Consider the following 21,566-nt stretch of genomic DNA (forward strand, 5'->3'; position numbering starts at 1 on the left):
TTTTGCTTCTGCAAACCTGGAGCGTTTGTATTCCATGTTAGGAGCGGCTCACAGCAGCGTCTGTTCCCCATGTCAGGGGCGGCTGATCGTCATCCGAGTGCCAGAGAAGGACTCTAAGCTAAACTGCGCAATATGGTCCTCCGAACATTTAGGGGGAATGGTTCTCCGGAAATCTAGGGAGTTGGTGTCTTCCAACAGGTCAATGGTTCTTCAAACTATTGCGGCGCTTGATATTCGTCCTGAATGCCTGTTAGCGGAGTCTCTGCTGGAGTTGGAGGTCCGAAACCATCGAAGAATATCGATAGTGGAGTAGACTGACTAGCTGGACTGCTTTCCGGAACACGTGGCATGAGCTGGTTGGCATGCAACCGTATAAAGCGATGTCTTATCTTCAAGGAAAACATTGTAGTTCACGGATCCGATCTAATCGATGATGGTTTCTGGTTCCCACTGCCGGTAGTTAGCTCGATGAACCTTGACATACATGGATCCTCCGTGCTGGAAACTTCTCTTGACTTCGCCGTGTTTTCGGTAGAAAGCGTCGTTTTGCATCGTTCTGTCCCAGAGAGTGTTTACATCGTCGCTTCTGCTTGGTCGGGCAGTCTTAAAACGGTACGTAGCTGTCCGCCGAACATCTTTTCAGCCGATGATTTGCCGTCCAGGTCGCGAGTGGAGCGGAAATTTGCTGGAATGTGACCAGGGTGTCCACAAATCTATCGGCTAGGCCATTTGATTATGGATAGTACGGAGAGATGCGAATGTGGCGGATATCTTGACTGGCGCAGAAATTTTGAAATTCGTGGCTTGAGAATTTGGTTCCGTTTTCCGAAACGATTACTTCTGGAACGCCGAATGTTGCGAAGGTTTAATTCAGCAACTTGATCGTGGCTTTCATTGTGATCGATATGGATGCGTGCACCTCAGGTCACTTGGAATAAGAATCCGCTATTATCAGGAAGTAGACCACATCTACTGGACCTGCGAAGTCGATGTGGATCCTCGACCACATATTTGGAAGGAACGGACTAGGATTCCAGTGTCGTCTTGGTAGGAGTCTTACCTGTAGTGGAACACGGGTTGCAGCGCTTGACGAATTCTTCAATTTCGCTATAGATGCCGGGTCAGTTCACGAAACTTCGTGCAATCGCATTCATCCGGTCCGTTCCAGGGTGGCCTCGATGAAATTCGTCGTAACTCGTCGGGATCCTGCAACAGAAAGATTCTTGGAGCAGTTGAGCCAATCGTCACGGATGTGTTTCGCAACGATTTGTAGTGTGACGATAGTTGATATTACCTTCCGCAGCACTGTGGAAGAAGCAAGTACCTTCTTGACTGCTCTCGGAAAGGATGCTTACCAGGTAGCGTGGAAGTCGTACTTTTACGCAATGGAAGAGAAACTTGGACCCTAAACGTTCGAGGCAACAAACCCCCAAGAAATAAATTTATCATCTTCTTCTTCTTTCTGGCGTATCGTTCCTGCTTTTCAGCTTAGTGTTCTTACGAGCCTTTCCACAGTTAATAACTGAGAGCTTTCTATGCCGATTAATCATTTTTGCATGTGTTTATCGTGTGGATGGTACAAAGATACTCTATGCACTTGGAGAACGAGAAAATTTCCTTAACGAAAAGATTCTCGACTGGTGGGATTTGAACCCATGACCTTCAGTTTGGTCTTGCTAAATAGCTTCGCGTTTACCGCTACGGTTATCTGGGCTTTTAAATTGATACTAAACTCAATAAAATGACACTAAGTGGTAGGAAATTTTACATTCCATTGAACACAATGTTTACAAACTTATTATAGAATGAATTTTCATCGTTATCATATAATTTACATATACCTTATAACTTCACCTTTCAAGTGTAACACCAATTACCAATCTTCCTGTAATTGTAATAATTTATTGAATGAAAAAAATCTCTATAAGCTATTATACAGGTGTTCTAGAAAACATCAAAATTATGAAAAAGAAACTAACTCATATCTGCTCAATAAAACACATTTTCGGACTTTCATATAAATTATTTGAAACTTTCAATTTTGCCAAATATTAGTAAAACAATATGATTGCTGTTTTATATAGGTTGGGCCTTCATAAATCCAATCACAAACGAACTAGAGAAAGAACGAATTTTACGCTACCGATTAGTGTTCTTGGCTGCATTTAGATGGGCCCTTCATCAACAATTGATGTATTAAAGAATAACAATTGTGTTCATTTCCATCGTTTGACAAAGTACAAACCGACATGCGGTTACATGACACATGGAACAAAAACATGATTCTCCGACAGACAAAGTCACTTCAATTGCAACTAACGATGAGATCCACAATGGGTTGGTTTGGTTGATGCGGTGCCTAAAATACGCTAGCTTACCTAGAACCTGCCAATATCATCATAAGTTTTTCATTTTTTTTTGTTTCTCTTACTGGGAGATGTGCACGACTTACAACAAATGCACTTTGGATATGCTCTCTTTTCTACATGGAGCCTACTTTACGTGTTGCGCTCTACTAACACTTAATAGATATATGTATTCTTTAGACTTGAATGCTTTCGATTCTATGTAATTCGCCTTAACAAGTTGGTGGAAGGACAGTAAAATCAGTTTCGTGACTTTTGTTATCAAATTTTGTGTATAAAACGGTATATTTATAAAAAGGAGGGTGGGTTATGGCGCTTAAAAAGTGTAATCTTGTTTTTTATTTTCTTTTAATATATTCCATTATTGTTATAATACTTAGGTTTGATTTCTCCGTATTTTTACGACACACAAAAAAGCGTGCAGTCATTGTGTTTGCTTCCACTTTGTTTTCGTCTAACTTTTAGTGATATGTATTTGGTTTTAGGGCATATAACGCTCCCTCATAATTTGCACTTTGAAGGATTAAATGGAATGCTTTAAAATGTAGGTTAGTTGTAAAATTGTATTATTTCACATACTATATATTTTTCCATCACTGATGTATATATATATTTTTTCAACTTAACTTTAATATCACTACTATTCTACAATGCGAACCAAACTGTTGCACGTTAGCCAACTTAAACAAATAAACTTCAGTCATAAGACATAAAATTATTAATTGTATCGTACTTATTAAAGATACATTTTTGTCTGAATCCCATATTTCTTCAAATTTTTGTTCGATATACATGATCTATTCAGCAGACTTTGAACCATTGATATGTGCATTGATATCATTATGTTATTAATAAGGTGTTTTGAATATTTTTTGTAACAATTCAACATCTAAAACATCGAAACAGTTATCTTTCATCAGCTCTACTACTGTCTTGCCAACTTGGAAAATAAAAAAACGCTTCCAACTGGTGATTAATGTCGGAGTTGTTGAAAACAAAGGATAAAGTTCACATGAAGCAGGTAAATTAACAGCACATCCAACAAGTATTTTTTGTTCTTTTCTACTATGCCCAATCACTAATAACTAATGGTTTTCTCATGCTCGTATAAAATGTATTTCAAGCTTTCTTTTCATACGCTTCATTATGTTCAGGTTATGTTTCGTTTGATACTATTGTAGATCTCCATTTTACCCGGTTCTAGGACATTCCGTTCAATGACATTGGATCGAATAACGTTTTGTAGGATTGCCATTTCAATTACATTTGGAAGCAAGTTTTTGTACCTTGTACACGTCAAACTAGTTATAATCCTACTGTCGAAGACAAATTCGTCCTTCAATCATTTCACGAAATGTAACAGAAACAATCTGGTCCATACGGGCATTGATATATTTAAGCGTGCGTGTGTGTCAGTATGTGTATGTGTGACTGTGTGTGTGTCTCAACAAAATGATGGTGTAAAAAGCGCCAGCGCCTCACCAATCAAGCTCAATTCATGCATTCAATCGTATCGAGTCCTGATGACGCTCATCGATTATCAGCATCTAAACCACTCCAGTCTTCATGAAACTATCCTCAATGCAATCTTCGTATTCCTAGGTCCTCATATACATCCGCAAGTTCACATGACGATTGAGAGATGGGCAATTTATTGTTCCTAATTAACTTTCTCAGTAACGCTCAACATACGTTTTCACAGCTGTAGTAATGTCCTCTCGTGGTATGGAATAGCTACATGTAAAGCTCCAATTTTACCTGCTCTAGGTGTATCTATTTGAAGATATGTCGTTTAACTTCTTCGCGTCTTTATAAGATTAAGGTGGGCGGGTAGCTGTAGGAGTCGAGTCTAGTATAATCTTACGAGAATGAACACCATAAGCACGGTTACGATTTTGATATCCACATACAAGATGGTAGCCGCCGAGGTCTGTTCCAAAATGTTGCACGAAGACTTGGGGGGCACTGGAAATAAAGAAGGAAAAACAAATGTATTGATCTTCGCATGTAATTGCTATCGAGGATACCAAAGCTCAGGTTGGAAGATTTTTTTTTCCTGTACTATCATGGGTGCGGAGAGCTATCACTTTCCCCACCAACGGTCTAACTAAAAACTTAAAAATGGTTTGTGGCGTAGACACATGAATCACAATGCATATCAAGCGTAGAAAGGTGTGAGTATTAAAAAGCGCGTAAAATAAGGCAGAATTCAGTGGACAGGTCACAAAAACGTTTTAGGCAACTTGAGAAGTATCGCCCAAGACCGACGAAGTTCAAGCTCTGCAATACGCTCGGCAATGGCGTAACGCTACGCTATATCCACCAAGGCACAAGGTACAACGGCGTGACACTAGTAACTTGGGTTGCATGGCCATCAGCAGCACATACTTCACGTACAAATATATCCGAAAGCACACCTTTTTTTTTTGTTTTTTACAAGTGGGAAATCTTCAAACAGATTCCCTAAGAAGGTAACTCAGGGATGACGGGGATGACGCACCAACGACGACCCGCTAAAACCAGCCTATGCACTGCGCATGAGCAATTCTTTGAGAATTGCTCAAGTGGTGAACAGTGCATCGACATGACCCTTGGACTCAGACCCTTATCTCCCCTGGCTGTGTAGTTTCCGGCTTAGAATAGAACTACGGATGACCTGTTCCGGTGGTAAGAGTCCACCAAACAGGGTAACCCCAATTCAAGGTGTGAAGCGGAAAACCGTGCCAAGGAACTGGTCAAGGGGGTGAAAAAGATGCTTGATCGTTAACGGAGCCTGTGGGGCACACCCCTCACAGTAATTTGTCCCTTACCGCGTTAATGCAGGGCTCTGGCGTGGTGGACCTCTTTTCCCGTGCAACTCGTGGGATCCAAAATGAGCATAAATTTAAATCAAGACAATAGTAGTATGCGTAGGAAGCAGTAGTAGGGAAGCGAACCCCTTCGCAAGAAGTGGGTTAGCTAGGTATCCATTGAAGAGAGCGGAATCAGGCGCACGTAGTGCCAGTGTTGGACACCATATTTCATCCACGGCTAACTTATCGGGTGAGGTTATGGATGGAGCGTGGTTGATGAGGGCCATCAATAGAAGTAGAGATAGGCACTCTGCGATGGAAGTGGCTGCACAGCAGCTTGACTCCATCATTGACTTTGCGTCCTCGATGTCCAACATCAGTAAGGGCCTGAAGCAGGCCCTGATGAGACTTCGTAAGTCGATGATGGCGGCCAAGCAGAACCATGCTAAACCCATGGCGACTGTGGCAGCGGCAAAACGCGTGGAATAGAAGGTGCCGAAGTTTACCCAGACGACGACTGCTTTGAGGGACTCTGTCAGAGTGCCAACGCGAATCCGTGGGGCGATGCCTACAGGATCGTTATGGCAAAGACAAGAGGTGCAATGGCTCCTACAGAGCAAGCTCCAGAGATGCTGGAAGGAATCATCGAGGAGCTCTTTCCGCGCCACAACCCTAGCCCTTGGCCTCCTTCCGTAGGACAGCCGGGGATTGGGGTTGGCGATGAGGAGAGGGTAACTGATGAGGAACTTGTAGGGACTGCAAAATCCCTCAGTATAGGTAAGGTACCAGGTCCGGACGGAGTTCCAAACCTGGCCCTCAAAGTCGCAATCTTGGAGGCTCCCGGGATGTTCAGACCTGCTATGCAGATATGCCTGGACGAGGGACGAGGGGTATTTCCAGATTTGTGGAAGAGGCAGAGCCTGGTACTATTGTCAAAGGCGGGAAAACCACCAGGTGACCCGTCGGCGTATAGACCAATATGCTTAATCGACACGGCGGGGAAGGTGCTCGAGAAGATCATCCTAAACATATTGTTGAGGTACACCGAAGGTGTAAATGGTCTCTCAAGCAACCAGTTCGGCTTCCGGAAAGGGAGGTTCACCATAGACGCTATTCTTACGGTTAAGAAAACCGCTGAGATAGCACTCCAGCGTAAGAGGACGGGGATTCGCTACTGCGCAGTAGTGACTCTGGATGTAAGGAACGCATTCAATAGTGCTAGTTGGGCGGCTATTGCTGATGCGCTCCTGCGTCTGGGGATACCCGAGTACCTGTACAAGATTCTCGGGAGTTACTTCCAGAATCGGGTATTAGTCTATGACACAGAGGTGGGTCGGAAGTGCTTTCACATAACCTCAGGAGTCCCTCAAAGTTCCATCCTGTTGTGGAATGTCATTTACGACGAGGTTTTGAGATTAAAATTCCCGGCGGGTGTGGTCATCATTGGCCGACGATATTACGCTGGAGGTCTACGGTGAATCGATCGAAGAAGTGGAATTCACTGCAGCCCACTCGATCGCAATTGTGGAGGAGTGGATGAGCTCCAGGAAACTGGAATTGGCTCACCACAAAACTGAGGCGGTTGTTGTCAACAACCGTAAGTCGGTGCAGCAAGCGGTGATCAGCGTAGGCGACTGCACGATCACTTCGAAGCGCTCCGTCAAACACTTAGGGGTGATGATCGACGATAAGCTTACCTTCGGTAGCCACGTTGATTATGCCTGCAAGAGAGCCTCCACAGCCATTGTGGCACTGTCCCGGATGATGTCCAATAGCTCTGCGGTGTACGCCAGTAAGCGTAAGCTTCTGGCCAGTGTCGCCTCGTCCATACTGAGGTATGGTGGCCCGGCTTGGGGCACGGCTTTAAGTACCAACAGCTACCGTAACAAGCTGGAGAGTACATATAGGCCAATATGCCTGAGGGTTGAAAGCGCGTACTGTACCGTGTCACACGATGTACTCTGCGTCATCACCGGTATGGTGCCTAATGGTATCCTTATCATGGAAGACCTAGAGTGCTTCGAAAGGCGCGGCACAAGAGGCATACGCAGGACTGCCAGACTGGCCTCTATGGTCAAATGGCAGTGTGCGTGGGACAGTTCCACCAAGGGAGTGTGGACTCACAGGTTGATTCCGAGGTTAGATATCTGGGTCAATAGGCGCCATGGGGAACTAACATTCCACCTGACACAGGTCCTTTCGGGCCATGGTTGCTTTAGACTGTATCTACACCGTTTCGGTCATGCGGGTTCTCCCGAATGTAGGTTTGTAGTTTGTGTAGGTTTAGAGGAAACGGCGGAACACGTTTTGTTCGTGTGCCCGCATTTCCGCACAATGCGTGACCGCATGTTTGCCACATGCGGTGGGACACGACTCCGGATAATCTGGTTCAGAGGATGTGTGAAGACGAGTTTGGCTGGAATGCCGTTTCATCGGCTATCACCCACATCGTCTTGGAACTACAAAGGAGGTGGCGAGTGGACTCGCAGAGTGACTAGTGCAGACGCTAAACAACAGGTGGTCCAAGGGTTCGCAGTCGGCTACGTTGGTCATACCGGTGCCCTACGGTCGAAATCGACCCTTACAGCGATTAAGTGGCCGCGGGGAGAACATCCTGGTAGCGCTGCTGTCGTGGATCCGGCCTACTGCGTTGGATACGAGCCTCTGGTTGTTTGGGGCAGGTGGAGGCCCCTTCGTCAGCAATCCCAGCTGGTGCTAGCTGATAGGGCCTGAGCCTTCAGTAGGTCAAATTGCGAAGCCCGCAGTATCAGTTCTTGATACCTGCGGTGCAGCTGGGCGCGGGCGTTGTGGACGACCCTTCCCGCCTTCAGCGGACAATGGGAGGTGAGGACCACCTGGGAAGCTGTCAAAGCGCCAGCATGCTACCTTGGTGGACCCCCCTAAGCATGTCATCGATGTTCGTTGCTGCATGGCTACGCAGCTAACCTGGAAGTTGCGATGTGCAATAGCCCCTCTCCGAAGCAATGCCTTCTTGGTGGTCCCGGAGAGACGAAGGGTTTGGCGGCAATGGAAATGGTTTAGTGGGTCGGGGGTGTAGTCCTGTTTACTGCTTGCATGTAAATGGTCCCCAACCCCACACTCCCGGACATTGGTCCGGAGTCTGTTGAGCAGATTATCCCCCCATTGCTTAGAAGAAAAAAAAACACTGCCCATACTCGCATAACAGTCTCATATTCTATGGGATTCCCTATATAAATGGGACTGTTATGCGAGTATGGGCAGTACACCTGGCCGGTGAATCGTACACTGTTCGGCACCCCATTAAGCTGACGAACTCTCGACCATCGAGATAGGCAGAGATCGAGACAAAGAACAAATTTTTGATGAATACTAGATTGAAAAACACTCCGTTGCGAAGAAAGTAATACACACACAGACGTCATCTTGCGCTCCTAATATGTCTTGAATCCCAAAACTTTGGTCTAGTAACCTTCGATATTGATCATATTGACATACGGAGAGAAAATCGAGAACAAAAATCAACAGAATCGCATCGAGATATGGAGATATCGAGATACGGAGGATATCGAGATATGGAGAGTGAAAATGTATGCAGACTGAGGGACTTATGAAATCATCGACATAGGGAGAGATATCGAGATGTAGAACATCGAGATGTGGAGAGTAAACTGTATTTAAAATCCTCCAAAAATATAATGGGCCCAGGTTTCGATAATATCATGAACTTGAAACTCAAGCACTTGGGTGTCCAGTCCTATGATCACCTCGTGGTGATCTTCAACCAGTGTCTCCGGCAAGCTACTTCCCATCGCCCTGGGAGTCAGCTTAAGTTATTCCTATCAGGAAACCTGGCAAAGATCATTACTCCCCCAAAAGCTATCGCCCCATCAGCCTTCTCTCAGCGTTATCAAAGCTTTTCGAAAGGGCAGTTTATCGCCGACTTCTTGCTTCTGTTGAGCAAAACAACATCCTGCTCGAGGAACAGTTTGGTTTTCGACGCGATGGATCAACCGTACACCAACTCTCCCGAGTCACCAACATTCTCAGACGGAACAAGTTCTTGTCCAAAACCTCTGCTATGGAGCCATGCTCGATGTTAAAAAAGCATTCGACAATATCTGGCTATCATGCCTCGTGTTCAAGCTTCACCAGTACAATCTTCCCAGCTACCTGGTGAAATTAGTGCATAACTATCTGTCAGCGAGGACATTCCGGGTCTCGCTTATCCGAGCAATTCCCGATGCGCACGACATCATCGCAGACGTTCCTCAGGGCTGTATCCTCGGGCCCCTGCTATTCAATCTGTTCACCTCTGACATGCCCGCACTCCCAGGATGCGGCACGCTGTCTCTGTTCGCAGATGACACCTTCATCGTCTACAGCGGAAGAGTGATCAGAGCGCTCACGGCAAAACTCCAACGAGGCCTGGATGTGTATTAACGCGGCGAAGACCCATGTCATCCTCTTCCCCCACTCCAAATCCCCCAGACTTGTTCCGGCTGAGGACTTTAAAATCATCCTAAACGGCACATTATCTAGAAAGAAATCCAAAGTACTGTACCATAATCAATTTAAGAGTCTTATAAAATGTATATATCTCTATTCTAAAGACATATTCAAAAATTTAAAATGTATGAACGTGTGGAAAAACGTGATGAATACTCGCCAAACTTAACTTTGAGTTCAAACTAGACACTCCTTCATTCTCAAAACAAAGCATTTTCACGAAAAATTGGAGATGCAATTCAATACTCGAATACTTTGGAAAAGGAGGACTTCTTAAGACCAAAGGAGAACGGGAGGACATATTACCAAAAAGGAGGACATGTCCTCCCAAAGGATACCATCTGGTAAGCCTATTCCCACTTCGAGTGCTTGTTACGATATTTCCTTCAATGGACTTGCCATGAAAGCATGATGAGCATGCATAAGCCATGTGACGATATCAGATGAGAATTGCGTTAAAACCCAGCCCGGAGACTACGGCAAGGTGATGGATTTTCGTGCCTATTGTTCAAAATTGCAATAGAAGATGTTATGATGAACACCGAGTTTGACAGCCGATGAACGATTTTCTACATATCCGATCAACTTGTTCCCTTCGCTAATGATCAGTGAATCAAATTGTCATCAAAACTGAAGAAAAACAAACAATAAAGTAAGCTCGCACACAACCGTTTGTCCGTACTGTTGCGGATAAGGATACAATCAGAAGCAAAATTGTCATGGCAATCACAGAGCGCAACATTATTGCAACCTTTTCAACTTGCGATTAATCAGTTATTTTAAACACAAAACCAAATTTGTTTAATGGATACTGTTCGATAATGTGTCAATGTTTACCAACACGGAGAAAGTACTCGAAAATTGCAATGCGAAGCCCAGAAAATCGCTGCGCACGTGATCACCATTGTCATATTCTGATCAAGTTATGATAAACTGATGTTGCGGTACGAAATTGTTGCAACAAGAATAAGAGATGACAATGTCTTTGTTGCTGCATGAAAGGTGACAATTGATTCACTAGTAATGATATGAAAATTGCCGGCCGTACATTTGGAAAGATGGTAGATCTGTTCAGGTGCCTGAAACGTGAGGCAGAAAATGTTCGAGTGGTGGTGAATGCGTCGAAGGCAAAATAGCCGAAGAGCCGAATGTGAAAGGGTTCGCATGAGAAGCAGCCTTATGATAGACGAAGATACGTCGATAGGCCTCGACTGTTGAAAACGTTGTGCTATAGACCAGGATGACTTTTCGAAGGTCATTACAAGGTCTATAAAAATATCAGCAAGCACTGTCTATTTTATATGAATGGCCTATCGACAAATAGCGGTGACAATGCAATGAATAATGTTCAACAACGTGATAATCCTTAAGAAAAAAGTCTGTACTGAATGTTTTGTATAGAAATTAATTTGGTATGTCAAACACTTCATAACTATCATTCTGAGGGGTAATGCCTCTATTATCTTACCTGACCAAGCTCTTAGGCGGGGTAGGAAGTCATTCCAGAAAGCGCATGCTGTCGCCATTGGACCTCGCCCGTACTTTTCGCCCCGTAGATCATCCTCACCTTCCGCGTTGAAAATGAAGTAAATTGGATTCTCCTTCGTGTACACCGGCCAGTGCTCCCCTTCCAGAGCTGGATTTCTGTAGATACCATAGTTCAAATCATTTTACTATCGAGTTTTACTAGTAGTTTTATTTCAGTCTTACCCAGATCGCGCAAATTCGCTAACAGAAAGCACCATACGCCTACTGAGATCTCGTTCCCTCTGTCGGTACTGCATCGAAACGTTCATGGGTTGCCCGAAGATGTATTCCACTTCATCCCCGTGCAAGACGCCCATCCATTCACCCCAAAGCGATGTACTTGTGCGCTGGAAAATTAAGGTGAAAACAAAAAAAAAACGGGTCAGCTCCCGAGTTGAAATAGAAAATAGAAAACAATCCGGAACATCCTACTCACGTGAGTGAAATAGTAATAATACACCGAAGCTCCTCGCTCGGCCAGTCCAAGGGCGAACTCGTTAGTTGGACAGATGAAGAAATGGTCTCCTACGCTACGGCCCACCTGCTGCTGGTTCTGGTAGCCATCATTTCCGCTCTCCCAGCCGGTGTACTAATTGCAAATACAAGGAAAACTATTAACGTACCTTCGGCAGGGCCAATTAGGATACTGCGTCAAACGAAAATGCCAATTGAGCACTGTTGTTAACGTCTTTAGAGTTAAGAAGAAATGCCCTAAAGGTTAGATACACAATCCCTAGTCGCAGTTTCAGGTCACCATCTTATGTCCGAGCAAATGTTTAAAAACAGTTACCTATGTGTGAATTTGCAGCGTATAAAATAATTCATTGATTTAGGGACATTAGGTAGATATTGTAAACTTCATTTATGGTTATTTTTTCAAAGTGAAGAATTAAATTGATACTAATTGAATTAAAATACAAAAGCTATAAAATAGACGAAGAATAGGATTAGAATAGTAATAAAATATAATTGGAATAGGAATAAAAAAAGTGTTTGAATAGGAATAAGAATAGAATAGAAATAGAATATGAATAGAATAGCAATAGAATAAGAATAGAATAGGAATATAATAGGAATAGAAATAGAATAGAAATAGAATAGGAGTAGAATAAAAATAGAATAGGAATAGAATAGGAATAGACTAGGAAAAGACTAGGAAAAGAATAGAAATAGAATAGGAATAGAATAGGAATCGAATAGGAATCGAATAGCAATAGAATAGGAATAGAATACGAATAGTATAGGAATAGGATTGAAATAGAATAAAAATAGAATAGGAATAGACTAGGAAAAGAATAGAGATAGAATAGGAATATAATAGGAATCGAATTGAATAGGAATCGAATAGGAATATAATAAGAATATGTTAAGAATAGAAACAATTCTAGAATAATATTCATGGAATAGACTTAGAACTAACATACAATATGGAAAGAAGAGGAAAAATAGGAATAAAATACAAGTAAAACATGAAAAATAAGTACAGAATTAAAATTTGTATGAATGAAATTCCACGCAAAAGGAGTAAAAATATGATCCATGTGGCTTAAGTAGGGATATGTTCGTCTATCAAAATAGGATAAGCCAAAACGTATGTAGTGAGAATGGTAAGTCTCAAACCCTATTCGCAGTTTCGAGTAAATCAAGCAATTACGAATCGTTCTGCGTTCATTCCCATGCCCTTGGCCTAAATCTGTCTATTTATCGTCCCCCAAATGGCCTCCGGTGCAATTATTCAATTCAATCACGTCTGCAGTCATGTGTCAGCGAAAAAAGTAATCATTAAATAAATTAATTACGGAATGTAAATGCTGTGTTCATTTCACATCTACCTCCGAGGTGGAAGTTCGGTACTGTCATCTAGGAAACAACCACGACATCTCTGCCTCGGCACATAACAATGTCAGTCGTCTGGCAAAAGTTGAAAAATTGTGTGCGACAGAGTCTGCTCACAATTTGTTCGTCTATTTCCTCACCTGGAATATAATCGCTTCACGCTCCGGCTCAGATGCTTTGCTGAAGATGGTGTTCATTATTTCCAAGAACTTATCCCTCGGTAACGACGTCGCTGCATCCTTCTCGAAATAATCGATGAAATCGTACAACAGAAAGTATGTGCCTATATAAGAAAGAAAGTAGCAAATAGAAAAAGAAAGCAAGATTACTCACTGAAACAAACGCGGAGTGTGATCGGAATAGATTAGTAGACACCATTTTTGAAAAATATCCTTCGTTTCAATACATTTGAAGACTTTGCAAAACTATTGCGAACATTAGAGATATTTTTCTATTCGTATCACAATTCGAACAAAACACCATGTCTGCTTGTCTGTGCCCTAGTAGTAAGGCAACTGTAACTGACTGTCACAATCCACTGTGCAAAGAATTTCATTTCGCTAATATGTCCGGAGACCGGTATGCCCCAGCCAAGCTTAACGTGTTGGACATTATTTTTGGTTTCCTGGAAGCACCGCTCAACTGAAATGTTTAACAGACGAGGGAACAAGTTTCGGGCACCTTTACGGGTAATTTAAAGATGTATTGGAAGTTGGGATGTACCCTTAACTGATTTTTTTCTTCTTTTTGCCATGCAAATCATTTCCATTCCTGGAATCTTATCGTGACTGTAACAAATTTGTGACAAGGAAAAATTTGTATCACTGCGAGCAACAATCAGGAGAGGTTCTCAGAACTTATATACTCTAATGGATTTATCAGTTTTAACGAGTTTTCGTTAAAAAAAAAAGTTACCTATATCTTATTGAAAAAAAAAAAACACACAAAGACAAGTACCGTCGAGGAGGAGTGACAATGGGTCAATAAGTAACCGATAATATTGGAACTATTAATGAAAGGTTTAATAAACCTAACTTAACTGAACCTAATCTCACAAAACACGTAGAAGTTTGCAACGATTATTGATAATTTATTCAAATCTTCCTGCATTTCATATGTCTATGTCATTTGTAAGAAACATACTAGCTAGACAGCTTTACCCTCAAAAGTCCTGGACGAGAATTATGTGCTTCAAATGGCTCGTTCTCAGAAACTTACTTACATGATACTTGATAGGCTACAATCCGCTACGTGGAATCTACGCCTAATGGATAATTCTCCTCCACTAGACTCGGTCCTGAGCCAATCGCTTCCAGTCGCTCTGAACGTTGAGTGCCCTTAGCAACCGGGAGGATCAATGACTTATTCAGCGCGAGTTTTGTCTACGTCTGCAGGCTACGAGAACTCAGCTGGTTACGGAGCCCGTAAAAAGCCCTATTCGCAGCCGCAAGACGCTTTTTCACCTCGCGGGTAACATCATTATCGCTCGCCACTAGTTCATTTCATTTATTTAGTTCAGATAACACTGAATCAACAATTTCACGCCACAATACTCGGTTCGTGGCCGCATCTCTCCATCCTCGGTTCTGCCCCACGCTCGCCAAATCGATACGCACTTGATCCACCCACCAAGCACGCTGCGCTCCACGCCTTCTTGTACCAACCGGATCCGACGCGAACACCATCTTTGCAGGGTTGCAGCCCGGCACTCTTGCAACATGCCCTGCCCATCGTATCCTTCCAGCTTTGGCCACCTTCTGAATACTGGGTTCGCCGCAGAGTTGAGCGAGCTCGTGGTTCATCTTTTACCGCCACACGCCGTTTTCCTGCACCCGACGTTCGAAGACTCCAAGTGCTTGCAGGTCCTCCTCAAGCATCGTCCACGTTGCATGCCCGTAGAGGACTACCGTAAATTCGGGTGAAATTGATCAGTAGGGTGAAATTGATCACTGTGTCACACGATTTTATTTCCCTCTAATAGAGCACAGAAATCAATGCAAACCTATGTAAAATAACGTTGTTTGTCTTAACTATTGTCGAATGGCATGTTGTGAAGCTTTTTGTGTTAAGGAATATTTGTTTCTAAGAAAATAATTGAAAATTCCATAATCGTGTTGTGTATGGTATTGGCAGACATCAATTAACTTATAGTTTTAAACAAAGACTTGGGCATGGTGTCAACCTGAAAATTTGTAAGGATGCTTGAAATATATCCCCAAAACGAATTTTATCATCAAAATTCGTAGAAATTTGTTCATTTTCTTGTAATAATTGAATTTTTTTATTGATATCAGAAGATTCCTTCAGAAATTGCCTACATTTGGGCGTTTTCTGCGGTATTGTTGAAAATTAATTGTTTATTATTTCCATAAATTATGCATTGTTAAGAATTTGGCAAGCATATTTGGATTCAGGAGGCTCAAATTAAATAAGTAAAGTTGTTTTCAAAACTAACAATAATGGTTTTGACAGGTGATCAATTTCACCCCGAAATGGAATTCCTTGATTTTTTATTTTAGAGACGATTTTCAGCACTAAAATCACAACTGTATGAAAATTAGAGTATATATACAATGAGGCTCACTGTCGTACTTGTTTTCCTGCGTTAAGTTGTTTGGAATTGGCAACATCATAGAAAACAGACATGGAAAACAGTGAAAAGTGATCAATTTCACCCGAAATTACGGTACCGGCGTCTGTACATGTTACATTTGGTCCGGTGTCGATCGGCCGTCAACGAAGCCGGCTTGATAACTTCCCACGAACTCGCTTACTATAGGTGACAGACGACGGAAGATGATCTGGGATAATAATTTGTAGGCCGCATTTAGAATGGTGATCTTACGAGTTCACACAATCTAAATTGTCGTTATTCTTGTAGATGAGGCATATCACCCCTTCCTTCCATTCCTCCTGTAGCTGTTCTGTTTCCTAGATTGTGCCTATCAGCCGGTGCAAACAAATGGCCAGCCTCTCCGGGCCCATCTTTATAAGTTCATCTCCGATACCATCCTTACCAGCAGCTTTATTGTTCTTGAGTTGGTGAATGGCATCCTTAACCTCCCTGAAAGTGGGGGCTGGTTGATTTACATCCTCCCCAGTACTGACGAAGGCATTTCATTAGTTGTAACGACCCTCATTGCCTGTGCTCTCTGCGCCATTCAGATGTTCGTTGAAATGCTGCTTCCACCTTTCGATCACCTCACGCTCAACCGACAAAATGCTCCTATCCTTATCCCTGCACATCTCGGCTCGCGGCACCAAGCCTTTGCGGGATGCGTTGAGCTTCAGATAGAACTTGCGTGTTTCTTGAGACCGGCACAACTGTTCCATCTCCTCGCACTACGTCTCCTCCAAGCGGCGTTTTTTCTCCCGAAATAGACGGGTCTGCTGTTGCCGTTTCCGTCTATAACGCACCACGTTTAGCCGGGTCCCTTGCTGCAGCATGACCGCCCGCGTTGCGTTCTTCTCCTCCAGAATCTGCCTACATTACTCGTCGAATCAATCGTTCCGTCGACTCCATCCCACGTACCCGACGTTGCTCTCAGCTGCATTGTTGATGGCTGGTTTCACTGTTCTCCAGCAGTCCTCAAGAGGGGCTTCATTCAGCTCACCCTCTTCCGGTAATGCAGCCTCGAGGTGCTGCGCGTATGCCGCTGCCACATACGATTGATTGAGCCGCTCTAGGTCGTACCGGGTTGGCCGTCAGTACCGTACGTTGTTGACGTTGGAGAGTTTTGTGCGCAGTTGAACCATCACCAAATAGTGGTCAGAGTCGATAGGTCCTGACGTCGATAATGTAGGAAAAGTGCCGTCCATCAATCAGAACGTGGTCGATTTATGATTCTGTCTGCTGTGGTGATCTCCAGGTGTATCGGTATGGAAGGCTGTGCTGGACGTAGGTGCTACGAATGGCCATATTCTTGGAGGCGACGAAATCGGTTAGTCGTTTTCGTTCGTCAGCCGTTGGGCGCTGAACTTTCCAATAGTCGGTCTGAACTCCTCCTGGGGCATCCTGAGCGTTTAGATCTCCTATGCCAATTTTGACGTCGTGGCTTGGGCAGCTGTCGTACTCCCGTTCGAGCTGCGCGTAAAAAGCGTCTTTATCATCATCAGTGCTTCCGGAGTGAGGACTATGCACGTTTATTATGCTGAAGTTGAAGAACCGGCCTTTGAGCCTCAACTTGCACATTCTCGTATTGATAAGGCACCACCCGATCACGCGCCTCTGCATACCACACATGACTCTAAAAGCTGTTTCTAGCTCATGTGTTTTGCCGCAGCTCTGGTAGATGGTATGGTAACCTCTAAACGTTCGCACCATTGATCCCTTCCAACACACTTCCGGCACGATGCCCAATCCACGGTCCTTCAGCACGTCGGCGAGTATGCGTGTGCTCCCGATGAAGCTGAGAGGTTTACAGTTCCACGTACTGAGCTTCCAATCGCTAGTCCCGTTACGTCGCTGTGGTCTTCGCCGATTGTCCCGGTTCGTATTCTCTTGTTGATTATTCGTAGCTTGATTTTTTTACGGCTAGCTTGCAGGATCTGACACCAACCCCCTAAATGTTCGGAGGGCTATAGTGCGCAGTTTATCTTAGAGTCCTTCTCTGGCACTCGGACGATGAGCAGCCGCCCCTGACATGGGGAACAGACGCTGTTGTGAGCCGCTCCTAACATAGAGTACAGACGCTCCAGATTTGCTGAAGCAAAAGCTAAAGCAAACCTCCCCCTTCCCTGTCAGCATACGACCAAAGTTCCCACCGGGGTTGGTTATCTGATCTTCCCCAAGGTTACTCGTACCCCGGCCAGTACCGCGAGAAGGTAGGGATAGGAGTTGCTGGGCAGGAGGCAAAGGACCGCACAGAGGGGTTTATTTTATTACTTCAGTTACGGGAGGTTTCACGTGGACTGTGAATAGAGATTCTCATATCATTTAGTTATTCATACACGGTTTCGGAAACCCGGAACATCCGAAGAGAAAGTTTCCATCGTAGTTTTGTATATGTAATTCACAACGGTATTATTTGGTTAGTATATATTTTGGCATAAAATTTATATGTAATAAGGAACCAATTACCGGCGCACATCCTCTGAAAAATTCGGTCCTGTATGGTCCATGCTGCAACGGTTCCTGGAGTTCCGGAAGATGCCCAAGATATAGTCTATGGACAATTCGAAATTACTTGGATTTATGCCCCAAAACCAAATGAATTGTGTCCAATTAAACTTAGTGCTCCCATATTACGGGTTTCTCGGTGGCCAATCTGGAGCTCCAAAATGATTAGAACAACCATCTATTCATCCTTTCGGCAAAATGCATCCAAACATAAAAAATCGTGAAGTATTGGACACAATTCATTTAGTTTTTGGGCATGAATCCGAGTAATTTTATCGAATTGTCCAGATTGGCCAACATCCGGGACTCTAGGAATCGGTTCCGCATGGACTCTACTGGACCAAATTTTTCAGGGGATGGGCGCCGGTTTAAAGACACGGACACGTTAATGCTTCCAGTGGGTATTTTGCCCTTTGAAGGAAGCACCACACTAGACAATGGACTAGAATGCAACGCCCAGTGGCACAATCGAACAACATTCCCGACGAAAAGTTTTCCGGTCTGAGGCGGGAATCGAACCATTTTATGCCTAGTTTATCCTTATGATGATTTTTATTATGTTCAGGAAATATAGCACACTCCTTAGCACGATGCGGCTAAATGCCTAGGGTTGGTTCCTTATTACAGAGAATGTTTATGCCAAAATATACATCAACCGAATAGTACCGATGAGAATTACATATACAAAACTGCGATGGAAACTTACTGTTAGGATGTTCCAGGTTTCCGGAACCGGGTATGAATTTATGAGTGATTTAAGAATCTCTTTTTTTAGTCCACGTAAAAACCTTTTCAACAATATGAGAACCTTTCAGATTACAGTACTGACCCGATTTTGTAGCAGGTTCCCGGTGGCCACTGTGACCAAATCCGGATCTCCGAGAGGGTTTCCGAAACTAGACACGTGTGCCTTTCATTTAAGCCCAACAGAACTAAATTTGGTCAACAAACTGAAACCCTATGTCACAATTAGTAACTTTTTGTTATGGAGTAAGGATGGTTAATGAGCTGCCGGAATTTAAACAAAACTGTCCGGAATATGAGGCGAAAGTGAGGATGTGCCCTGAATAAGAATCATGAAGAGTTCACTAATTTCTATTAAAAGCTAGAAAACATTTAACTTTTGAATTGTAGGTAAAGATTTTGGTTTCGCTATTTGAATAATCTTTATCAAATTGCGGAACCAAAATCTTTACCTACCATTCAAAAGTGAAGTGTTTTCTAGCCTTGATAAACCCACGATTACCACGATACGCTAAACCAACTACGCCACAGAACGGGTAACGATTCTGCAGCGCAATGGATCACTACAATAATCAAAACGGCCGCTATGGAAAGCATAGATAGCGCCACCGTAGCCTCGTGTGTTTGACAGAACAGCAATGCTGTCATAATGTTAAATCCCATATACAGTGGCGCCTTTGTTTTGATACGGTGAGGACTGACGAAAACTACCTTCAATGATCCATTGGCTAACCTGAAACCAAAATCCGGGTCGTGCCGGATTCACATTCTTCTTCAGAATTCTACATCTCATTCGGCTCTCTTAGATGCCCGACTCGACTCTCCTAAGCGTTCGAAACGGTATTAGAACCTACATGATAATTATTGTATCAAAGTTTCACACTTTAGTGAATGTTCCGACAAATTGCAGCAAATGTAATTGGTTGTGATATTGCTGTTTGCGTTTCATGTGCAAATCTTCTTCAAATGCGTTCCAAAGGCGGTAACAACCGTGATCCATATCACCGCCTACCTAGCAAAGAAATGCTAGCTTTGACTTCGCCTTCCTTGTGGAAAATCTTACCGCGTTTGGTGTTCTCGCATTTGAAATTTGCATTCCAAACGCACACAGCAATACAATAAAAAAACAACAAGTGGTTGCATTAAATTAAAGTTTTAACATCACTTAAAATCGTACCATTTCCAATACCTCTGTTTGCATTAGAATGAGTTCCGCTTACGCTCGAGTATTGTAAGAATTGTACAATACCGGATGAGGATGGTGCGTGTGATAAGTGTTTTACGATAACGAAGATAGCTACCCCAAAAAGCCTGCTCCGGATTTTAGTCACGCAAAATTACTCTCGCCCGTCTTCTATTCTCGAGCTGAGCATCCGGTTGTGTAGTAGATTTTGCACACCCACGCATTCGTCTGCAAATGTCTGCAAAAAGATGCTGCTGGGAAATGGGCAATCTACTTTTAGCATGTCTGTTAGGGTGGTGTCGGATCGACATTTTGCGTAGAGCTTTTTCTAGATACTTCAGACCAATGTGAAAGTTTATTCTGCAAGCTTTTGTGGATAGTAAAGGATTTTGAACAATCCTTTTTTCGTCATAGGACCACTCTAACCACCATCCCCGGTGCGAGACACCCAGCCTTGTGCCATGGGGAGATTGGCACGAACAAGCCTGCAGCTGAAATGTGGTTTTGTCTCTACGAAGTGAATGTAAACAAACGACCATCCGCCGCCATCATTCGCAGCACTTTCTTTTCTCGCTCTCCAATGGGGCTCAAGCGATATCATTTTTCGCTCACGGGTGCTCGAAATCAAATCTCTCTAAATCGTGGTCCCTTGAATTCGTTTGATAATCCTTTTTCTACGTTGAAGCGCAGTTGAAGCTTGATGTTTTAAACATTGTTTATTGATGAAATTTATAACAACCAATTTGAAAGTTCTATTTCAGCATTGGGTTTCAATCAAATATTTTAATTTTTGAGGAAGAGACGAGTCCGGCAATTGCCATATTAGCTTTTCTTTCAAATTTTGTTTACTTGAACTGGTTAAAATCCAGGAAAATTAATGATTACGCTTTGGATATTGACGTTTAATTTTATCGTTGTGCTCATCTCCAAAGAGAAGAATATGGCGAAAAAACATCGACTAAATGCGATTAAGAAAAAAGTCTTAATTTCTCTATTGTAGTTCAAAATCTCCCGCCTAAATTCACCATATTCAAAAATACTGATCAAGGTCGGCGGCAATCTTTGCTTCCTCCTAGAGGTCGCTGTAATCTATGCTCGGAATTATTGTCTATTATATTTTTTACTACAAGATATTTTTCAGAGCGTAATGCTATTATTCTTTTGAGATTTTTTCAAGAATTAAAAAAAAATGTTTAAAGTGCTAGAATGTATCATTCAATTATCAGCAATTTTCAATAATTAATAAACGCTTCGAATGTAAAGGAACCTATATGAAGATCACTGCATTTCAAATAGCAGGTGCAGTGCAGCGATGGCTTCTAATAAACTGCTTCAATTTTGGGTAAAACAAAGCAGGTTTAAAAATGGTAACATGACGACGATTATTTTCTTTTCGAAGATTCCCTGAAAATATTTCAATGCGGGCCTCTCCAGAGATTATCATAGATAAAAGCTGCAGGACAACAATTTCAATCGTTGTTTAATTTTAAGTTTTTTTTTTAGGTTAATTA

General features: G+C 43.0%; 1 protein-coding gene across 8 annotated transcripts in view; it reads right to left on the reverse strand.

Annotated features, from left to right (window-relative positions):
- Positions 1 to 2,741: 2,741 nt before the first annotated feature.
- The window catches only part of LOC5575867 (acetylcholinesterase), a 120,470-nt gene continuing 101,645 nt past the window's right edge, over positions 2,742 to 21,566 (reverse strand). For all 8 annotated transcript variants that reach the window (XM_021849077.1, XM_021849098.1, XM_021849092.1 and 5 more), the window contains 5 exons: positions 13,150 to 13,292; positions 11,610 to 11,762; positions 11,357 to 11,520; positions 11,115 to 11,290; positions 2,742 to 4,331 (listed from right to left, as the gene is read on the reverse strand). In XM_021849077.1, coding sequence (XP_021704769.1) covers positions 4,216 to 4,331; positions 11,115 to 11,290; positions 11,357 to 11,520; positions 11,610 to 11,762; positions 13,150 to 13,292 — 752 coding nt within the window. In that variant the 3' untranslated portion in view covers positions 2,742 to 4,215. The remainder of the gene's footprint in view (positions 4,332 to 11,114; positions 11,291 to 11,356; positions 11,521 to 11,609; positions 11,763 to 13,149; positions 13,293 to 21,566) is intronic.

The sequence above is a fragment of the Aedes aegypti genome, chromosome 1 (genome assembly GCF_002204515.2).
Source record: "Aedes aegypti strain LVP_AGWG chromosome 1, AaegL5.0 Primary Assembly, whole genome shotgun sequence".
NCBI lineage: Eukaryota > Metazoa > Arthropoda > Insecta > Diptera > Culicidae > Aedes > Aedes aegypti.